Source organism: Stegodyphus dumicola, chromosome 7, assembly GCF_044657685.1.
Source record: "Stegodyphus dumicola isolate Sdum_Otavi_A_Nest chromosome 7, ASM4465768v1".
Classification (NCBI taxonomy): Eukaryota; Metazoa; Arthropoda; class Arachnida; order Araneae; family Eresidae; genus Stegodyphus; species Stegodyphus dumicola.
The window spans coordinates 12,901,557-12,922,840 of record NC_140774.1 but is presented as its reverse complement, the minus strand read 5'-3'; the positions used below and the strand labels follow the sequence as shown (position 1 = coordinate 12,922,840).

The 21,284-nt window shown below is 30.5% G+C and overlaps 1 protein-coding gene across 1 annotated transcript; it reads left to right on the top strand.

Moving 5' to 3' along the window:
* The first annotated feature begins 47 nt into the window (after positions 1–47).
* On the top strand, positions 48–20,722 carry Thor (eukaryotic translation initiation factor 4E binding protein thor). The gene is made up of 3 exons (XM_035371180.2): positions 48–324; positions 19,380–19,547; positions 20,248–20,722. Exons 1-3 carry the CDS (start codon positions 180–182, stop codon positions 20,283–20,285), a joined length of 351 nt encoding a protein of 116 aa, XP_035227071.1. The 5' UTR covers positions 48–179; the 3' UTR covers positions 20,286–20,722.
* The last annotated feature ends 562 nt before the right edge of the window (positions 20,723–21,284 follow it).

Here is a 21,284-nt window from a genome sequence, read left to right as displayed (position 1 = left end):
GTTTTGTTACAATGTATGCTACGCATTTGGCAACGGTACGAAAAACGAAGTGCTTGTTTTTGTGGTCTGCGTGTTAATCGCGTTGTCTGAAGTTGGAAACAACGTGGTTGGGTTGTGAATGAATTGAAGTTAATTATTTGTTATAAATTTATTTGTATATTCTTGTAAATAATTTTATAATGATGAATAACAATTCTCCTCAGAGGAAAAGTAGCAATACAAGGGAAATTCCTGGCCGTAGAGTAGTTATTAACGATGCCTCTCAGTTACCAATAGACTACTCTTCTACACCTGGTGGAACCATTTTTTCAACTACTCCTGGCGGTTTGTATTTTATCTTGCATGGTTTTCATAATGTAATTTTTGCTCATGAATTATCCTTGAATTTACATTATTAAATCAGGTGCCATATGTAGTTCTTACTTCTGCGACATATGTTCTGTTTTGATCAAAGCATGTGACTTTGTTGTGGTATGTGTCTTGTTTGCGGAAGATGATCGCAGCGTCGATATCAAACGTGATAAGCATATGTAATGCATGATAAGCATAATTTATATTTATGTGGTTGGAAATACTTGTTTAACTCATGAAATCGATGAAGTCAAAATTGTTAAAACAAAACTTCTCTAATGTCTTCACGTACACGCCCATTTGTTTGTGGTTGTACTCGTAATGTTTAATCAGTTGTTTTTTCTAGTTTTGTAATACCGGAGAGCTATACATTAACTTTTGTGTTTTGAAATAAATTCCTGCCATACATGAAGAAAAAATAAAAAATTTAAATTTTGGCCATTTAAAAAGACAATATTTATTATATCGAAGCTTCGAGTTATTTTCTTCTCTTACACTTTTTTATTTCATTCAAGCATATTTTCCATTTTAATTATTGATTTTAGATAAAGAGAGGATCAAATATTAGTATAAAAGATAGTTTATGATATTATGTTAGTGTATATGTTTCTTGATTTGTTTCCGGTTACATGGGCAGTAGCCAAAAATTGTAGTAGAGTTGCAGTGATTTTTAGGTAGTGTATGAGAACAGTTTGTCATAACAAAGTAAAAGATTGAAATACGTATATTACTACTTAACTATGAAGTAGTTTTTTATGCAATTCTCTATTAAAGCTTAATTTAAGGCATGTTTGTTTTTGCCTTAAATTATATATACAAATATAGTTATCATAGAAATGTTTTTAATTATCTTTATTTCATCTTTTGATGATAGTTCCTGATTAAAAGAGAAAAAGCAGCACATAGTTTTCAATAAATAATATGGCACTTGATTCAATTCTGTTGCAGGTGTTTTGCACGGCATGTTTTCTATCATGAAGTATTAGTGTAGCAAGTAAATTTAGTTTTATGATGAACTTGACTCTGATATGCTGAAGAGAGAGAGAAAAAAGCATCTGCCCTTCATTGGTACTGTATGATCGCTAGAAGGAAAGATCTCATATCTGTCTGATATTTCATCGCACTGATATAAAATTTTTTTTGAGCTTTCAGCGAGTAAAAGAATATTTTCTCTCTGAGCATTAGTCTGTTTTAACAGTTAATATGAGAAGCTAAGCTCTCAGTGTTGGATTGAAAATATTTTTATCCTTTTGATACAAATTTTTAAATTATATTGTATCCTTTTTTTACATTTATTTACGTTTGTGTTGTTACCAACATGGAATGATTAATATTTATGCTTAGTTCCATTAGATTTCTGACATTCAAGGAACTGTCAGCTGATGGAATAAAACCTGTGACATAAATTGCATTTGATTCCTATTATTACCGGACACCTTTTCCCTATGATGATCATAATTGAGGAAGTTTATCACTTGACATATTTTTTAATTGACACAGTAATTGAAAAATTGGGGGGAAGTCTTATCTGTTTATAAAAGGTCTAAAAGCAGTTTTTTTTTTTTTTTTTTTTTTTTTTTTAAAGTTTGACAGTTTGTTGTTTAAATGCTTTCATCTGTTTTATTTAAATGTGTATTTCAAAACATATGAAAATTAAATTTATTAATATGTGAAACTTTTATAATACCCGTTTTAGCATAAATTATTTAATACTTCTGTTTTTTTTTTTTTTTTTTTTTTTTTTTTTTTTTTTTTTTTTAGAACATCAACTGTTATTTCTATTAAAATATTGGTTCATTTCTGTCATCAGGATTGGATTCAGAATGTATGCATGTACATGCCTACATAAATTTCTGAATCGGGTCCCAATAACAGATAAGTACCAAAATATTTGGTAAAAGTGTATTTTAGGGTGCCCCTTGGTGATTTTTGGCGGTACATGAATACAGAGTTTGTGCAATTCTTTGACTTATTATTTTGGCTTGCATAACGGCAATTTTTGGGACACACAGCCAAAATAACACGATAAAGAATTGCACAAACTCGATCCATGTACACATTGACCTATTTTTGCTTTAAAAAAAAATCTCCGAATTGCACAAAAATGGTATTGCGCACTCCTTGATTTTATCCATGTACACAACGACCTATTTTCACTTCAAAAAAAATTTCAAGAATTGTGCACTCCCTTGACTTTGTCCATGTACACATCGATATATTTTCACTTAAAAAGTCAAAGGAGCGCCCAATCTATAATACAGGCAAACAAAAAAAAAAACATAATTTCAATAAACTACATTTTAAACCAAACAATAAAATAACATAAAAAAGGAAAACATGTTGTACATTTAAGCACTACAAAAAGCAAATATCCACTTACCATATTTTGAAGTTCCTTCGTCTTTAGTTTGTGACGCACAAAATTTCTTAACAGCATAAAAAAACTTTGGCTGATCTTTGGAATATGGTAACTGGTAGTTTGGCGACATTTTGGAGGCGATAAAGGTTACCTAGGACTTTGGTAATAATGTGAGAAATACTTAGTTCCGATTGCGCATTATTTTGTGCGAGAGAAATGAGAGATCATGAGATATGTCATGTGACATTAATGGACGAATTACAGTTCTTTAATCGGAAAAGGGGGGGAATTTGGAAAACTGTAGTACTATATTATTTTGTATTAAGCTTCGTTGTGTGAAATAGTGGAAGTGTGTGTGCCACGTAATGAAGATTCTGAAGATTAGGTAAGTTAGTATTTTTAATCATTTGTGGATATTATTTTTATGCATTGTTCTAAATGTAAGGAGTAAATAAATTAATATGATATTATTGAAAATTGTTATTAGCAATGATTTAGTTTAAAGTAATTAGGATTGTAATCTAATTTTTATTAATTTAATGTATGTGCTTATTTATATTTTAAGTAGTGTTTTTTAATTTAATGATCGTGATTTTGTGAGTTATATGTTTGTAGTATTTTGGAATACGTTGAGTATTTTAATGCATTTTCGTGAAATTTTTCTAATTTATGAGAAAAAAGCAGTGTACATGGATATAGTGAAGAGGGTCATCCTTGGAAAGGGTATATCCTTTTTCGCGATCAGGTAATTTCATATATGTGCTTTTTACCGAGTTTAAAGATTCACAGATTTTTTTTGCATTTTCGTGCAAGTTTTTGTAATTTATGAGAAAATAGCAGTGTAGATGGATAAAGTTAAGAGTGTGTGCAATGCCATTTTTGTGCAATTCTGGGATTTTTTTTTTTTGGCTAATCTTTGGAATATGGTAACAAGTAGTTTGGCGACATTTTGGTAAGGCGATAAAGGTTACTAGCTAGGACTTTAGCAGTGTACATGGATAAAGTCAAGAGTGTGCTCAATGCCATTTTTGTGCAATTCTGGGATATTTTTTTAAGTCAAAATAGTTTGACGTGTACATGGATGATACCGTGTATGTGCAATTCTTAAAAACGCGGCAAGCAGTGGGCGATTCTGCACTTTCTCCCAATTTCGTACCTAATCTTCGTCATGATTAAGCATTTTTGTTCCATAAAAGTTCTAGTATAAGCGTAATTCGGCTAGCAGATTGTTAGAAAAAATGTTGAGTAAAAAAAAAAGAAAGAAAAAAAGTGCCTTCGTGAAAACAAAATGGCGTCCAAACAAAAACTAGCAGGTTGCTGTAGCAGGGTTGGTTGCCAAAGTTTCACCAAAAAATCGCCAAGTTACCATAATCCAAAGATTAACCAAAACTTCCTAAAATTATCTGAACTCGAATCTGTGTATCGGCGGCACCACATCTGAACCTTTCTTCCTACAAACCCATTCAAATCCATCTAAATGGTTTTTACGTTCGACTAGACGGATATCCTTCCTACATACAGGACACTTATAATGGCTACTAAGTAAATCTTCATTTACACACCAGTCAATTAACGCTCTTTTCCCCCTTTCATTCCAAATCGTACAGAAACTTCGAATTAATCTTACTACATTGAGCCATTCTACCATCTAAACAATAAAACCAACACATACCACAAAAGTGCTTACAAAACATCCCATGATTCAAAATTTCCCAGAATCATGCACCCGATTACGTCACAGTAGAGTTTCCATAACATTCAACTACTCAAGTTACCATAAATGAAACAACAACTTGGCAGTAAATAAAACAGCATCGCCATAATACAAGAGATACCTTAAAGTCTACTCTAACCAAATATTTCTGCAAAGAAGAAGAGAAAATTTTTATAGACCCGCAATATAATAACACTTATAAAAGTTACTTTTATTTGTAGCATAGAGAACAAACATTACATTTTATCAAGCTCTGAGTAGAATTCTTAATGTGGAATATATCTGCATGACTTTTGTAATTGGCAAGCAAATTTTTAAAGATGTATGATCACATATATATGTAGGATTGTATTCAACTTGTAAATAATTTTGCAATATCTACAAGGATATCTCTAGATTTATTCTATATTCAAGTCATTTTTTAATATGAATACTAAATTTCTATTGTATATCGTCTGTATTTTGTTTATGCATTCATTATCACTTTCTGCAAAATGTACAGAACATGAATCATATGGAATTTATCTTTCTGTAGAATATGCAGGTGAATCATATCTGTGTTTGCTAGATAACAAACCAGATAACTCGAGAACATGTCAACTCTATAATGTGTATTCATGTTATCTGTTTTCTGATTTTCTGTTGGGACCTAGCACTTTTTCTGCAGCTTCTGAAAAACTTTATTACTTGTTCTTAGTTTCTTGTAAAATTACCCATTCAGAAGATATAGTAATTCACCATGTTATTAAAATGCAGAGTTCCTGCTTTGTAAAGAATTTTACGTATAATTTGATGGGATGAGAGCTGTTTTCCAACTAGTGTGCCATGAAATTTTGTAACATGTGTTTTTTATGGCATTAATAAATTGAGAGAGTAATTCCTTAAAATAACTTACCTGAAGAGTTAAGCCCAAACAACCTCTTTTTGCATGTTTGCAAGAAAAAAAGCAGAAATTTTACAATGAAAGAAACTAAGGATATTTTAAAAAAATAACACTTTCGTGCGACTTAACTACAAATGGTGAATTATTATGTATTTTCCTGCAATTAGTGATAAGCATTTGGGAGTTCATGTAGACTGATCTGTGGTTTTTCTTTAAAATAACTCTAATTTGTGAACTTCTTGTTCCTTGTTTAATTTTAAGAAAAACATACACTAGTGCCCCAGTGTCCTCTGGGCATAACTGCCGATGAGAGCAAATGTCAAGTAGAATGAGATTTCCATATAACATATATAATTTGGGGAAGTTTAATTGACAAATTTAATATGCTAAAACAATATTAATAAATAATGAAGTGTACTGGTAAACATCACTTCATATAATGTATTAATTCAGTAATTAAAATTTACTCTCCAAAATTTTTACTTTCTCATTGATAAAGACATCACAGCTTCTTTCTGCTGGTAGCATCACTACGCCAATGCTTAGAAACGATTGTCATGTAAATAAAAAAATTCTCATTACTAGAACTGGTAGAATGTTGTTAATAAAAACAGATTGTGAAAAGCTATGTTGATAGGAATGTAATGTGAAAATGTGTGTACATGGGAGGGGCAAAAGAATTGGATGTCTTTGATATTTGTGGTCTCCTGTTCATATTTATATAGCTCTCAGTAAGGTAAGTTCAGTTCAGAAAAGCACTACTCGGAAGAGCACCTTGTAACCTGAAAATTTTCATGAAGTCCAGAAGATGTCTGTTTGGCAGTTTATTTACATCCGTTATGAAATGGATGAATGCGTATAATGGTGATTACTGTTTGAATGTAATGCATAGCTTGTACTTGCATATTAACATAACTTAGTTTGGTGATTTTTTATAGATGAAAATATGAAAAGGTTGCTTATAGGTTGTAACTAGATGATTTTTGTGGCATTTTCTAAAATGATTCCTTAACTAGGTCCAAGTGATATTTATCAACATATGAAAAGAACACGTATTTTAGCTATTCAGATTTTAATTATTAAATAATCATTATGTGATACATTTATTAAAATATTGTGATTTATTTAAAAAAATAAAATTCTTTCATTCTTTTCCAAATCTTTATGTAATTTTTAACACTATTCTTTTTTTCAAAGTACACACCAATATGCTTTCACATAAAAAACTTCAGAGAATTGAAGAGACTCATCACATGAACTTCGGCAACACTGCCAGTCATACTAAATGCACCTCTACATTGTTCCCTATAGAGATTTTCAGCAAAATTCTGCATTCCTGCAGAAATTTGAGTGTAATTTCGTCCCTTGCTGGCAAATTGCATATTTTAAAGTTAAGACAAAAAAATCTGAAAGCTTTCACATCTTATATGCCCAAAGGAGACTTTTTTTAACGTTTTGTGTGTTACCTTTATTTATTAAGTATTATGTTCTTCACACTTCAATCACCATAAAATTCAATTCAACAGCAATAGCTTTATTGCACAAAATATTTAAAAGAGCTTATCTTTAGAATTTCCAATACAGAGTTTTGTGCTCTGGAGATTTAAAAAAAAAACTTTGTTTTTTTTTTACAGTGCTGCCATTGCTCGCTTTGAACTCATAAATGCTTTACAAAATATGAAATTGATAATAAAATAAATTTGGGTTTCCAGATGCCCATATTTGGGTGGAGATGTACATTATTCAAAATTTGATGGCTCAGAGTTACCACAATGCTCTTTGCTCGTAGAAGTTTACAGTCATGGTGGTATATTCTTGAGTTCCTACTATTATATGAATACCGGTTTCTGCATTAAAACTAACCAAATTTAAGTAGGAAAAGACTAGTGTATCTTGAAAATGATTTATGGCTTGGTCTACCAGCCATAAGACCACAAAGTGATAAACTGTATGAAGTATGCCAAACTCTACATTATGCACATGCAAGTTTCATTTAATAATATTATGAAATTTAGGTCATTGTTTAATAAAATGATAATTTTTCAGTTTCATATGTTGTCAACTGAAGAAGATTTAGAATCATCAGGGTAAGAAATTTGTGTAAGTTTATATTTGAAGGCAAATCAAACATTGCAATAAATTGAAAATGAAGTTTTGTAACGTGTTAAAGATTTGCAAACGTTCAAAGGAGGATCTGTAAGACAGTGTTTTTTTACGCTCTTTAAAAGTCCTCAGTTTTGGTCAAAATCTATGAAAGATTCATATTTTTAATCATCTGAGATATCTGTCTTTTCTGTGACAGCCCTTTTGAGTGTTAAATAACATTTTTGAAGAATATTTTTTGGTAATTCATTGACAAATGTATTTTATGGATTATCATTTGAATTCTCTCCTACTTAATATGAGCGGTGCGATTCCCGAATTATTGGGCCCAAAACAGACCTTTTTTCTATAGAAACAGTAACACTTCAAAATAATTTCTTTTTTTAGAATGAAGATCAATTCCTTTTTGAGGTATGACTCAACAGCATTTTGGTGATTTTGAATACTGTATTGGAAGTTTTTTATCCTCTTTCTTTCTTTCTTCCTTCCCCCCATCTGTAGTAAAATTGATAATGTCATGGCATTAGCACATAATGAATGGGTTTTTTAATAAGAAATGTGTACTTTCTTACTTTTTGGAGAATTTTTTGTAAGAACAGTGAAAACAAAGGTATTTGAATTTTCTACTTTTGATCCTGAAAAGTCTTTCTTTCTCTAAACGTGTTTATCTTTATTTTCTCATTGTTTCACTAGACAAGTCGAAAATTTCAAAAATGGTTCTAATCTTGTCACGTGGACAGACATCAGTAGAAAAGAATTTTTTTTTTGTTAATAAAGAAACCGCAAATTGACCATTTAAAAGATTTGTATTATCTATCTCACTCACACAGTGGCAGGCATTTTGCCAACTGGTGCAGTCTCTATGGGACCTGAATTGATCATTTGTGAGTCCTGCCTAGTATCTGTCTTAAATTCTAAAATTTTTCATAATCCCTAATTTTTGTTGCTCAGTGCTTCACTAACTTCTAAAATTCTGCCACGTTGGCTCTGGTCAGCCTTGATCTTTTATCTTTTATTCTCAATACACATATTGGTAAAGAAATAAAGTTAGCTGTTTCACCATTACCTACTAAATACATGCAGATCTTTAGAAAACAGAAATCTGAAATCTTAAAAGAAAAAGGAAACTTATTGAGAAAGGATTTGACTACATAAAAGAAAGTTATTCTTCAGATTATATTGTTAAAGGATTAATTGATCAGGGGATGAAGCAGAAACATGTGAAAACATTGGTTTGTTTATTGAAACAAATAAAGTTGGAAAAGATGCTAAAAAAAGAATGTTGTGAATTAGCCAGAGTATGTGGAAAATTTTCAAAGAAAAGATGCTAAAAAGAAAATGTTGTGAATTAGCCAAAGTATGTAGAAATTTTTCAAATTAAGGAAAGACCCATATTTTATTTTATTGCGAGTTGTTGCTATGGGACATACATGTTTATAGTTTTTTATGTGTCATTATCCTAATATCATAATAATAGAATCAGTATCATAAATTACATGTCTAACTATGTTAAATATTAGATTATAATAATGTATCCTACTTGGATTTATTTTATTAGAAGTACTAGAGATTTATTTTATTCTTAGAATGGTATTACAAAAGTGAAGTTTGGGTATTGATAATTGCTTTCGTTTATCAAATTTCCTTTGTGATGCGTCCTTAATTTTTTCCATTAAAGATCCTTAAAGGTCCCTAAAAATCCTTAATTTCCACGTGCAGAAATCTGTACAAACTATGTAAGATGGAATTTCAGAAATTCCACAAAGAATACTTGGTATAATTAACTGAGGAGCTGCCAATCAGCAAATTGCCTTTGAAGAAACACTGGAGGGATAAGTTATTGCAGAAAGATACAAAAAAGGTACTGCTTGAAAGCGTTAAGTTCCTTCAAAAACAAGTCCGAAAAAGCAGCAACAAGTTAGTAAAGTCATTATCTCTGAGCATTCCTCTTTTTTTTTTTTTTTTTTTCCACAGTAGTTCCAAATTTATTTTCTACATCTGTAAGAAATGTTTGTTCAATAATCACATCCACTAAAAGTATGTTTGCACAATGGCAGCTGATGAATGATTCCTGATTCATCACCACCTGAAATTCCATCTTGCACTATAAATTGGGATTCCCTGCTCTACACAATAAAAATTTCCATTTCACGTAATTAAAGCATAATTAATTTTTCTTTTAGGGAGTCATGTAAAAAGTTGTATTTTTTAGACAGTTCTCCTCGCCTAAAGGTTTAAGAATATTTTCATGAAATTCCACACCTTTTTCTAGAAAATTGTGTAATTAGCAGTATATATCTAGAAATAGTAACTTTTTTAAAATATGCTATGTAGTCTGTGGTAATAGCATTACTTTTTTTTTTTTTTTTTTTTTTTAATTTAAATGAATTCAGAATATTGCAAAGTTTCTTCATTACAGAAATTTAAGAAAATGTAATTTTGATCCAAAACTTGTACAAGAAAGTAAATACAAATTTGTAAAGAAACCAGGCTTCAGGTGCATTTCAGTATTTTTCCGGTCATCTTTATAAAGAAGAATATATAGTTATATGTATATATATATATATAAATTATGCTTGCAACAGCAAGAAAATAAAAACATTAGCAGGATATTCAAAGTATCAGGGAATGTACAGTTTGCAAGAATGTACCATTTTGATGAATAAAAATTTTAATCTGAAAATCAAACATGTCTTGGTGAATAAAAATGTAATTATTTCTATTTTCAGCGCATCTAAAATGCCTTTTTCAGGGCCGGTACATAATGCAAAAGAGAAGCTTTTGTTTGCTACATAAACTTAAATGTGTTTAGAAATTGGCCATGGTTTGAAAGTAACCAAAGCTTTAGAAAGAAATCATTAATTTTCATGTTTGCTGATTTATAAAAAAATAAAGAGAAAGAAAAGAATCCGGATATATAGGAGGTTAGTTATTTTTTTAATCTTATCTAAAGTTCCATGTTTCAAATGTAGGTTTGGAAAAAAATTGATTTCTAGTATCAAAGGAAAAGGATATGCTGTGAAAAAAATATATATACTTTTTTTAATAATGCAAGTGATTTCCAGAATAATTTTTCTGTTTAGTTTATATTTATTTGCTGAGATTCATTTCGATTTGTTATAGAGATTGATAAAACCCTTTATGAAGACTTAACTAATGGTTTGGTAAATAATAGTGGAATTTTAATTTTGCTTTAGTTCTTTAAATGGTACTTATTTGAAGCAAGCATTGTAGAGTTGAAAAAACAAAAATGGAAAATTACTTCCCTATCTTGGTAAAACATTTGCATTTAAGGAAGTGGATCGCTGCTCGGATAAAAAATTGCTTGAAGCTCACAGAATTTTTGCTTAGCATGGAAAACCATTTGTTTTTAGATAAACAAGTTGAAACCTGGATAAACGTGATCTGAATGTGAAGCATACTCTGGATGCCTAGTTTATGTCACCATAACTGATATTTTTGAAAAAGCCATCATATCAATATGGAAGACTAGTGAATGAAAATTCATGAAGTTACTCATTATATATAAGCATCTGAAATGAATAAGTGCATGATGGGCAACCAATTTTATCCCAGCAAGAATGGGAAAGATCTTTCTCAGTTTAGATGGAGGATACCACAGAAGACAGATCCAAAGTTTCCCATTCTTCTCCTGCTGCCATCAAACCTCTTGAGGACACTTTTAACTTACCAGTACATTAAGTGCTCCCATGCTGTACAGACACTGTGCACTTAACAAATATCCAACCCCCTCTGGAATTTTAATTGGTTCGCACAGTATGGCTCTCAGATCCCACTTTGAAAATTGCTGAGGAAGAAGCTATGTGCACAGTTGGTGCCATAATTGTTGTTGATTAAAAGCATAGGTACTTACGGAAAATACGTCAACCATTTTTGCCTGTCAAAGAAAAGACACCAAACTACGTGATTTATCACCAAAAATGGAAAAGACTTCTTCAAACATGCTGGGTTTGATGTAACCTTGATTACACATGTTAGTTATTATTCTTGAGTAAAGACTCTTTTTTTTTTTCCCCTCTATCACGCATTAAAAAAAAAATGATTAAAATTTGGGACCTGCCTACTTCAGAAGAGCATGCTGTTGAATATTTCCCAAGTTATGGAATCTTACCGGTCAAAAATTAAAACATAGAGAAAATAATTGCTTATAATTGCTACAGTAAATCTCCTTAATACAAAATAATGGAAATTTTTAATGAAAAATTAAACATAAATAAATGATAATATAATAAATTTGAAAGAAAAATAAGAATAGAACTTTTTTCTTGTATTTAGTATTTATTTTTTTGTTATAGAGCTATTGACGACATCTCTTGTTGTCGATGGGAATTTCCATAAATACCAAAGCATGTGAAAAAGGAGATCCCAAAGTAACACATTTAGTGATGTTTTAACTATAATTCCCGAAACTTCTTATATTAATTCATAAATATATGTGGACTAAACGTGGATCTACCTTTATGAAACTGAATTAAAGCAGTGGACAGCAAGTAGTGAAAGTGCACTGAAATTAAGGCGAAGACCACTTTGTGGCTGGAAAGTAAGGACTTCTTCCTTCCTCCCCCCCCCCCCCGAGGAGAGGGAGATTCTGATAACCTGTTAAAGAGATTCCATTAAAGAACAGGGGCAGAAAAGTGACGGGGGCCTATTATGTGGCCTCATTGAACTTTAAAACTGAAACAGTTGAAATTGGTGTACAAAAATTATTTCTTTCACCAAACCATCATCTCTCAAACTGAATATAAAATGACCTGATGTATTCTTTAAATTGATTCCTCATTCATTCTGTTCTGTATCGCTAAATGTTTTCTTTATCCTAAATTTGAAGTGGTCGAAAGAAATTCTCATCGAATAAGGATGTCATTGATGCAGTGTACTGTGTTTTTGGCACAAACTATTTTTCTGGTGGCATGAAAATGTTGTAAACTCAAAAAACTAGATTAAATATATAGTTTTCGGTAGAGACAACTGAGACATGAAACTGATTTTTTCCAAAGAATGATACCTAGCCTACCTTCATTACCCATTTTTTATTTGTATTATATTGTTCTGCGTTTGTAAGTGCTGTTAAAGTTATCTTTTATGAAACAACAGGCAAGTTTAACTGTTATAAATATACTTGAAATGTTAAGATTTCCATTGTTTTTAGTGAGCCATATGTGCAGTTATCGCTAACAAAGTTACTTAAAAATTGTTGACAGTGCAAGCAGTTTTAGAATTATAAGTTTTGAAGTGGCCTTTTTCTATAAAATATTTCTCCATGAGGTATAAAAAGAAACTATATGTTATATTGCAAACTTTTGAAAGTTCATGCCAAAAAAAAGAAATATTAGGATACACATTTGTTGCTTACATTTATACCCTAACAAAACTACGATTTTCAGCTTTAAAAAAATTTAACTGCTATAGTAGAAAAGCCTGCATGAATTGGCATGATTTGACTGAAAATTAGTAGACAGAATCCAATAGAATTTCTCTTTTTCTTCTTTCTTTCTTTTTTTAGTCTACATGGAGAAAAATATGAAAATAATTATACATAACAATTACAGTGAGAGAGCATTTTATTCTGAGTAAAGTGATATAAAAAATTAATGTGTTTAAGCATCTTGGAATCATCAGTATGTGGGAGAGGGAAATGTTTGAAAAGTCATAGGATAGAAAGACCTGAAAGTCATATCATGCTGAAATAGATTTTCAGGAATATGGGAAGCTTAAAAAAATGCTGTTGAAATTTGTTAATTTTAGCTCGGGGAAAAAGTTGGATATGTAATCAAGTTGTTAAAAATGTTTTATTAATGAATTAGATTTGAGATAGTCCTTGCACGGCTTCCTGTAATTAGTTAATAGTAATAAAACAAACAGATTTCCTTGAAGCTTCCAATATTTATAAAACTCTTCCTGTTGTAGTAAATAATGTTATGTACCAATCATCACTATTATCCTGTTAGAATTTTGTGACTTCTTCCTCCTTCTGTATGCATTGTCAATGAATAACATATTTCTTTTTCCATTTTATATAACAGATTTTGCATTAAGCATTACTTTTTTATTTTCAAAGGAAACCAAACAGTTGTGTTTTTGAAATGCATGCAAAACTTTATCATCTTGTGTAATTTTTTTTTAGAGGGGGAGGTTGTTTATATTTGTCGTTAAGGTTTCAATTTTAAAATTTAAAATTATGAAAACTATGACCAATACATGAAATTTTTTATGCAGCTTTACGTATTTTTCTTTCTTCATTAACTAAAAGGACAGAAAGCCTTCCTTTCATTTGATTTTTTTTTATTGTTATTTATTATATATTTGATTTGCTATATTTTCGATCAATTACACTTTTTTGTGATTAGGAGTTATAGTAGTAAAGTATAAGTGACGCAGTTGTATTGAGTACTGTCATTAGAATATGTGTATTTACTATCAATCTTGTTTTGGCTTTTAAACTTTTATAGCATAATTATTAAGTGAATAAAGTAGCTGTAACGAAAATATTCAATGAAGAAACCTTATCCAAAAGGTTTAGCAGACACCAGAATTTTGCTTTAAAAACTGAAACAGTGAAAAACTTATCAACTTTAATCCAGCAATTTCAACATGTTCATGATAAAATTGCAGTATCATTGATATATCATAGGAAGTAGATAAGCTGTGAAAAAGATTAAAACATTCATGCATTGATTAAATTTTGATTGTGAGGTAGAAGCATTGATAAATTGAATGCTGATTGATTTGACCAATTTGTTTATTAAACTGAATATTAAAATGGGGCACTGGTAGTCATACTATTTGCTGAATTATTTCTCTATTATTATCAGAAACTCCACTTTTAATAATAATAAGCATATAAGTGACATTACAGTTCAATCTGCTGAGTTCTTATGTAATGGAAACATGAGCCAAGCATATAAGTGGTTCAATCTGCTGAGTTCTTATGTAATGGAAACATGAGCCAATTTCTTAAAAAAATCCTCTATGAAGGTATTCTTCCATGAAACAGATAACCCTCATATTCTCTGATATCCTATCAAAATCTGTTAGTGGCCACTTGAAAATTATTAGTAGTTCATTGAATAGTTAGGGTACTTCATACTTTTTTGTCGACTGTGAAAGTTGATGGAAATCCCATCTAACTTAACGCCATTTGTTCCACTTGAAGTTTGAAGGAACAGATTATTCTTTAGTTAGATAATAATGGGTTGTAATTTATTTAATTAGTTAAATTAGTTAATCAGCGAATATAAACTATGGATATAGCATTTAAAAGAACTTAAATAAGTAGGAACTCGAGCTTTGCTATCTGACAAACGAGTTCATCAAAATGTTAGTCATTCATGTTAAAGGTCTAACGTTATGAATGGAGACAAGTAAAACATCATCTGTATTAACATATATTATTAAGCACCCAAAAGGAACATGGTAAAAGGAAATACAGGGACAGTATCTGAAAACATTGCCAGAAAGAAAAGAAATGAAAAGCGTGTTGCCACACAGATTGCAAAAATATAATGGGAAATGTAATCACAGATATGAAAGTCATTTGTAATACTCCCCCGGGATGAAATTTCCCTCAGTCCTACATTGAACTTTTGGCTATACAAGGGTTTCTTTTTCACATTCTTAGTCTACGATTCTGTTGCATTTGAACTGGAAGGAACATAGGTAAGGTTCAACAACTTCTATTCGGTCTTCTCTCTTAAGAAAAAAATGTGTGAGTTCAATATGTTTATTATGCTCTGAAGTAACATGGGTTTTAGCTAAAGAAATGGCACCCTGATTATCAACAAATATGTTTTGAGGGAAGTTAAAAAAAATGTTCTTCCACAATTTCTTGCAAAACGTTTTGGAACAACAGCACTTCCTTGGCTGCGTAGCACATTGAGAAGCACTTAGCTTCAATTGTTGACAAGGCATGCATTTGTTGCTCCTTACTGCTCCACAAGACAGCTCCAGCTGCTAGCAATACAACATAGGCACTGAATGATCGTCTATCAATCTTATCACCAGCCCAATCGGAATCAAAGAACACTTCCAAATCTTTTTCAGTCTTGTAAAGTCAGTTTTAATTCTTTGATATGTTTTACGTAACGAAGAATAGGTTGTATTGCAGCCTAATCCTTGCTTGGACAGTTATTGAACTGGCTCATGTAAATGTTAGCAAAGGTTAAATCAGGCCTTGTTCCTCCTGCCAGGTACAATAGTCCTCCAACAGCCTGCCTATATGCTCCTTCAGCATCCAACATATGATCCTTAATGGCTTGTGTATATTTCATACCTGGATCTAATGGTGTTGATGCTCCTTTAGCATATCGATTGTTTCTGATCATGAGTTCTTCTGTTCTGCTTATCCTCATGGAAAGAAGGTGATGTATTTCTATTTAAGTCCTTGATTTTAAATGTGGCAGCAATATTGTCCGTAAATTCCTGAATAATGGAAACTTTGCTGGTCATTACGAGGAGTCATCATGTACACACTTACAATTAACTCTTTTTCCTTATTGAAGTAAACGCAAGGGTCTGCTCTGAATCTTGTTAGGTTAGCTGACTTAAAAAATTTATCCAGGCAGATATTCCACTCTCTCCCAGACTGATGAAGACCATAAAGACTTGTCATGCAGATTCACTGGTGGCTGTTCCATGAAAATTGCTAACTTAATTTTCCATTTGAATAGGCTGCAGTAATATCCACCTGATGAAACTGTCAATGCTGCTCAACTGAGAATGCTAATATAGTTCTAACTCATGTTACAGGACAAAACTTCTCCTGCGTCAATTCCTTCAACTTGGATGCAGCCACGAACAACTAAAAAGAGCTTTATGTCTTTCCACCTGTCCATCTTTATAAAGTATTCTCCTGAAGACGCACTTGCATTTAACAACCTTCCTTTCTTTTGGCCTGGGCACTATGGCCAAAGTTTCATTCCCTTTTAAAATTCCCAACTCTTTTTTGTTTTTTTTTTTCCCATGGCTAACTTCCATTTTTCTGCCTCTTAAGCCCCGTTCACATGCAATGCTTTTTCACGCAGCCACCGTTTCTATTAGGGAGAAACAGGGATATGAAGCAGTTTCACCTTCAGGACTGGTTCAGATGCACATCGTCTTCCATCCCTCAATTCGTAAGCCACTGCGAGCAATGAATGATATCAGAAACGTGGATCGGATTGGCAGATTTCTAACGTTTGCTCACATCTTTTTTGGCATTGTTTACTATTGCTATCGGAGTTTAACTTTTTAGTTAACTAAAATACACTTAAATTAATTTAAAATGCAATTTATATACGAGACCAAATGGTTAAAAGAAGAAAAGAAATCACATATATTGCTGAATGGCTTTAAATAAAATGTTTTCTGGCTGTTAAAATTTCAAACTCTGCTTTTTGGGAAAAAAATGAATAAAACGTCAAATTAATATTATTTACATTAATTATAAACATTTTAATATTGTTTTTGAATTTGTCGTTTTAGAAAAAATGTTATAATTAATTCATGCATTAAAATTGTTTTAAACCTGTTTTACGAAGATTTTAAATAAAAGCTTATAATTTATGTTTATATTAACCAATTGAATACCACTAGGTTTTATATTATATATATATATATATAATAATAATAGCAGTAGATAGAAACATTGCAGCGATCTTGCTAAAAAGTTACCAGGAGCTGTAGCTCCACGAAATGTTTTAACGCAGTATTACAACAATAAAAACTAAGAAGAAATTTGTCTGGAAAAAACTGCCAAAATTAGTGCTGGAAGACTTGCTAATGCACGAAAATATTAATCTGACCGTTGTGATATGTGAAAAGTTAACTCACATGAAAAATAGATCGACGGAAAAATATACAAGGAAAGTACATATAAAAGACATAGATTGTAAAAATGCCAATACATAAAAAGTAAAAATTAAAATAAAGACACAAATTGCAATAAAACAAAATACTATAATTATATAGCGGAAAATGGTAAATTAACCCACTCGTACTCTCAATTGGCTTTTCATGGGAAAAAAACTGATTGTCGAACTAGGTTAAATACCATTACGCGTTTCGCCGAAACAGACCATTGAAGCTCTTTTTTAATGCGAAAAAATTTTTATAAAAGAACATTAGTATTCCCGAATATATCTTTTTTAAAATAAATCCTTTTTTGGAGCTTCACTGCTCTGTTCCTTTTTCCCGATGCGTCCGCTGAAATACACATTAGGGTGTTAAAAGCAATTGCAACTCCGAGCAATGTAAAAATAAAATAAAATAAATAGCGGTCTGCTATTAATCAAAAATTACAACAACGTACGGGCTGGTCCTTTAAATCTTAAGGAAGATGGAACTTTTATAAAGAGAATGGTGCTGTAAACAAATATATATATATATATATATTGAAATTCAGTAATAACATTTTTAAGAATTTGAAATGATTGAATGACAATTTAGGCCGTTTATATTTTTTAAAGTGCTTTTTCTCAGTTTGCATTTTTTCGATAAATCCTTTTATTTAATATCCTAAAAATTATATAGATATGGCCTAAATTATTTAATATTTTTACCGCTTATTTAAAATTATATACTTTATAGAAACAAGGATAGGTTTTGCAAAATACTGAAAAGAAATTTATTTGAAATGAAAATGGGAATGAGATATTTGTTTCAAAGTTTTTACATAAAAATATGTTTTTATTTTTCTTAGAAACTAATTCATTATTTGCAAAATCGATCATTAAAGTTATTAAGAACTCTCTAATAAATACAATAAGAAAATTTGGAAAAAACATTGAAAACTGTGGGAGAAAAATGACATTTTAATTGTTAAACCTTTCTTCAAAAAATTTTAATTAAAAAAAAATTACTGCCCCCCAAAAAAAGTAATAAAAAAATTTGAAAAGTTTTTCAGATTTTAAATTACTTCTAAAGGGGCGTTTTTTTAACGTTTTGTGTGTTACCTTTATTTATCAAACATCATGTTCTCAAACCATAAAATTAAGTTCAATTGCAGTATCGCAAAATAATTTTAAAATGAGCATATCTTTAGAATTTCCGATACAGAGTCTGGCGCGCCGGAGATAAAGAAGTTCCCCCCCCCCCTCCTCGTGAAGTTTTGCCACAGCTCGCTTTCAAATCATTGAGTTTGTTAATAAAAAAATTCCTGAAAGTTTTACAAAATATGAAATAGTTGATAAAAAAAATTCCAAATTTGGGCTTTTGCCCATTTTTTTATTTGTATTTAGTATTTGTCTTAAGGCAAATACTAGCATTTAAATTTTCATAAATTAGGCTGCTCGTTTTTAATTTAAAAAAATTTCATGTGTAAAAATATTTGCTTGACTTTATAATGCAGACAAAATGGCAAGGCCAGTTTTTTGGAATTCAGGTTTACAAATCGGCATTGCCAATATTATGGATTTCTTCTTGAAATTATATTAAAGTTTTTTATTTTTTTAAATAAAAATGCATATTCTTTACTGCAGCTTTATAATCAAATAAGAAGTCATTATTTCAGTTTAATTTTTTGTATGAATCCTTCAAGCATTCTATTCATACTTATGTTTTATAATTTATTTTTATATATTGGACTTTATTTTCGGAACTGAAGTGGGTCAATCAAAATTATGAAATGGACTCTCAGTGACTGAAAGTCATAAATTGCCAAGGCCTGCTCGAGCTTATAGCTGCTGCATTTGCTTCTGTGCATTCTATGGTGTAAAATGTTTGTTCTGGTGTGATTTGTCACCCTTTAATGTTTGTTGCTTTAGTCCAGTAATAGCCTATATTCTGATAAACTTGTAATTAAAATTGTTATAATTAAAGCCTCACTTGTTGAGAGAATAATGCTGATTTTTTAATCATGAATATTAATAATGATGAATTTTTAATTATTTATACTTTTATAAAGATATTTACAAATTTCTTCTTATGAGAGCTAGTAAATTCAAATTCATTTTAATTGCGTTTTTATTTTACAGGAACTCGAATTATATACGATAGAGCTTTTTTAATGCAAATGCGCAATTCCCCTATTGCTCGAACCCCTCCAAAGAATCTACCTAACATACCAGGAATTACTAGTCTCAATCAGAATAAACCAAAGGAGAATGGTACTATTGCTGAAGGCACTGCTGCAGATAAACAAGGTAGCTTTTTTGAACTCTTTTTCTAATTAAGTTTCATCCTTAGAAAATACATTTATAATGATTTTCTGACCTTGCATATTAAGAAAGTGTCCCAGAAGCCTTAATTATGTTAAATTTGTACAGAATATTTAATATATAAATCCTAAATAAAGTTAAATAACATTAATTGGCAAATTTTGTTTTATGTATTGATTTGAGCATGCTATTGTGAAAAGATTATATATTGTTAGTATTTTGAACAGTTTTGTAAACATTTATGTGACTTTATGTTATATTACATAAAGTTCCACGTAAGTGCCAGTTTTTGGTGTGAGGATAACTAGCTTTTATGTCAAGCTATCTTTTAATTGCTTTGGTTTGAGTTACCTGCAAGAATTCAGTTTTAACTGAGTTTTAGGATCTTGTTCATTTCTAGAGATATTACATGTAATCTTAAAGGTTAAGATTCCATATGTTGGATTGTATTTAGTAGCCTTAAAATTTTTTTTTAATGTGGGTTGATTTCAATTCTATATTTATTATATGACCATGTGTTGTGTTAAGTGTATTATTTTTACATTTCATTATATTAAATATCTTTTATTATTACATTAAAGTGAAAACTGTTTCATTAATTTTATATTGTGATATTCATTTGTTCTGTTAAGTCCTTTTCCCCCCACCAGCTGAACACTGAATATTTGCTTATTTATATTTTCAGAAAACCATGAGGATGCTCTGTTTACAATGGATGTGTGAAACTTACTTTCTTCAGAAAACTTAAGCTTAAACCTTGGATATCCCGTGCCATTACCTGTTTCTTGATTTAAAGCCACTTTTTGGCTAACAAAACAAGTCTTATATTTCGGTCATCACAGATTGTATCTGTGATAAGCCATATTTGTTGTATTTGATTTATTTGTTAAAAATATTACGTTGATTGAATATCTTTTGCTTTTTTGAAAGATCATAAAATGAGTTAAAATGAATTCTGCATAATTGTTTTCTAAGCAGTAACGGTCCAGGATTTTATTGTGTTCAGTACAAATACCACCATTTATACTGAAGTGTTTTATTGTTATAGACTGATCTTGCGATATACTTACTTCTATATGATTTACTTGTTTTTGTTGCATGGCCAAGGTTAGCGGAAGTAAAGATTGCTTTTTAATAAAAGTTGTTATTTTTGTGGTTTATTGAATGTTCTTTATTGTTTTACAGCTTTTTTGGAAGTTATCTTTTTTGGGGTTTGCGAGTCAAGAGAGGTTCCCCCCCCTTCCACGGGTTTATTGTTATATCTACAATTGATTATATGAGGCTCTGTATTTTGACTAATATTAGCTTTGCAAGCATCACATTTCAGGATCTATATGGAAATAAGTGTATGCATGACATATAAAATATGTGAAATTGAAATATTAAAGATTTAAAAATATGAAGTTCTTATTTTTCCCTAAATAAGTTCATTGCTTTGCCTTATTAAATTACCTCCCAATTTCTAAGCAAAACTACCAAAGGATTCACTGCATAAAACTTTGTTTATGTCAGACTGATAATGATAGTAAAATCTAGCTAAAAGACATAAGGTAGTTTTTCTTCATATATGTGATGGAGAAAGGGTTGTACTTAGTAGTTAGTTTTTACCAAAAATAAAGCATTACTGTTGTTTATAATTCAGAGTTTATAAATGCTGATAAACTTATTACCATAAGAATTTTTAAAAGAGTGGAATATAAGGGACTTCCAGATATGAACAGT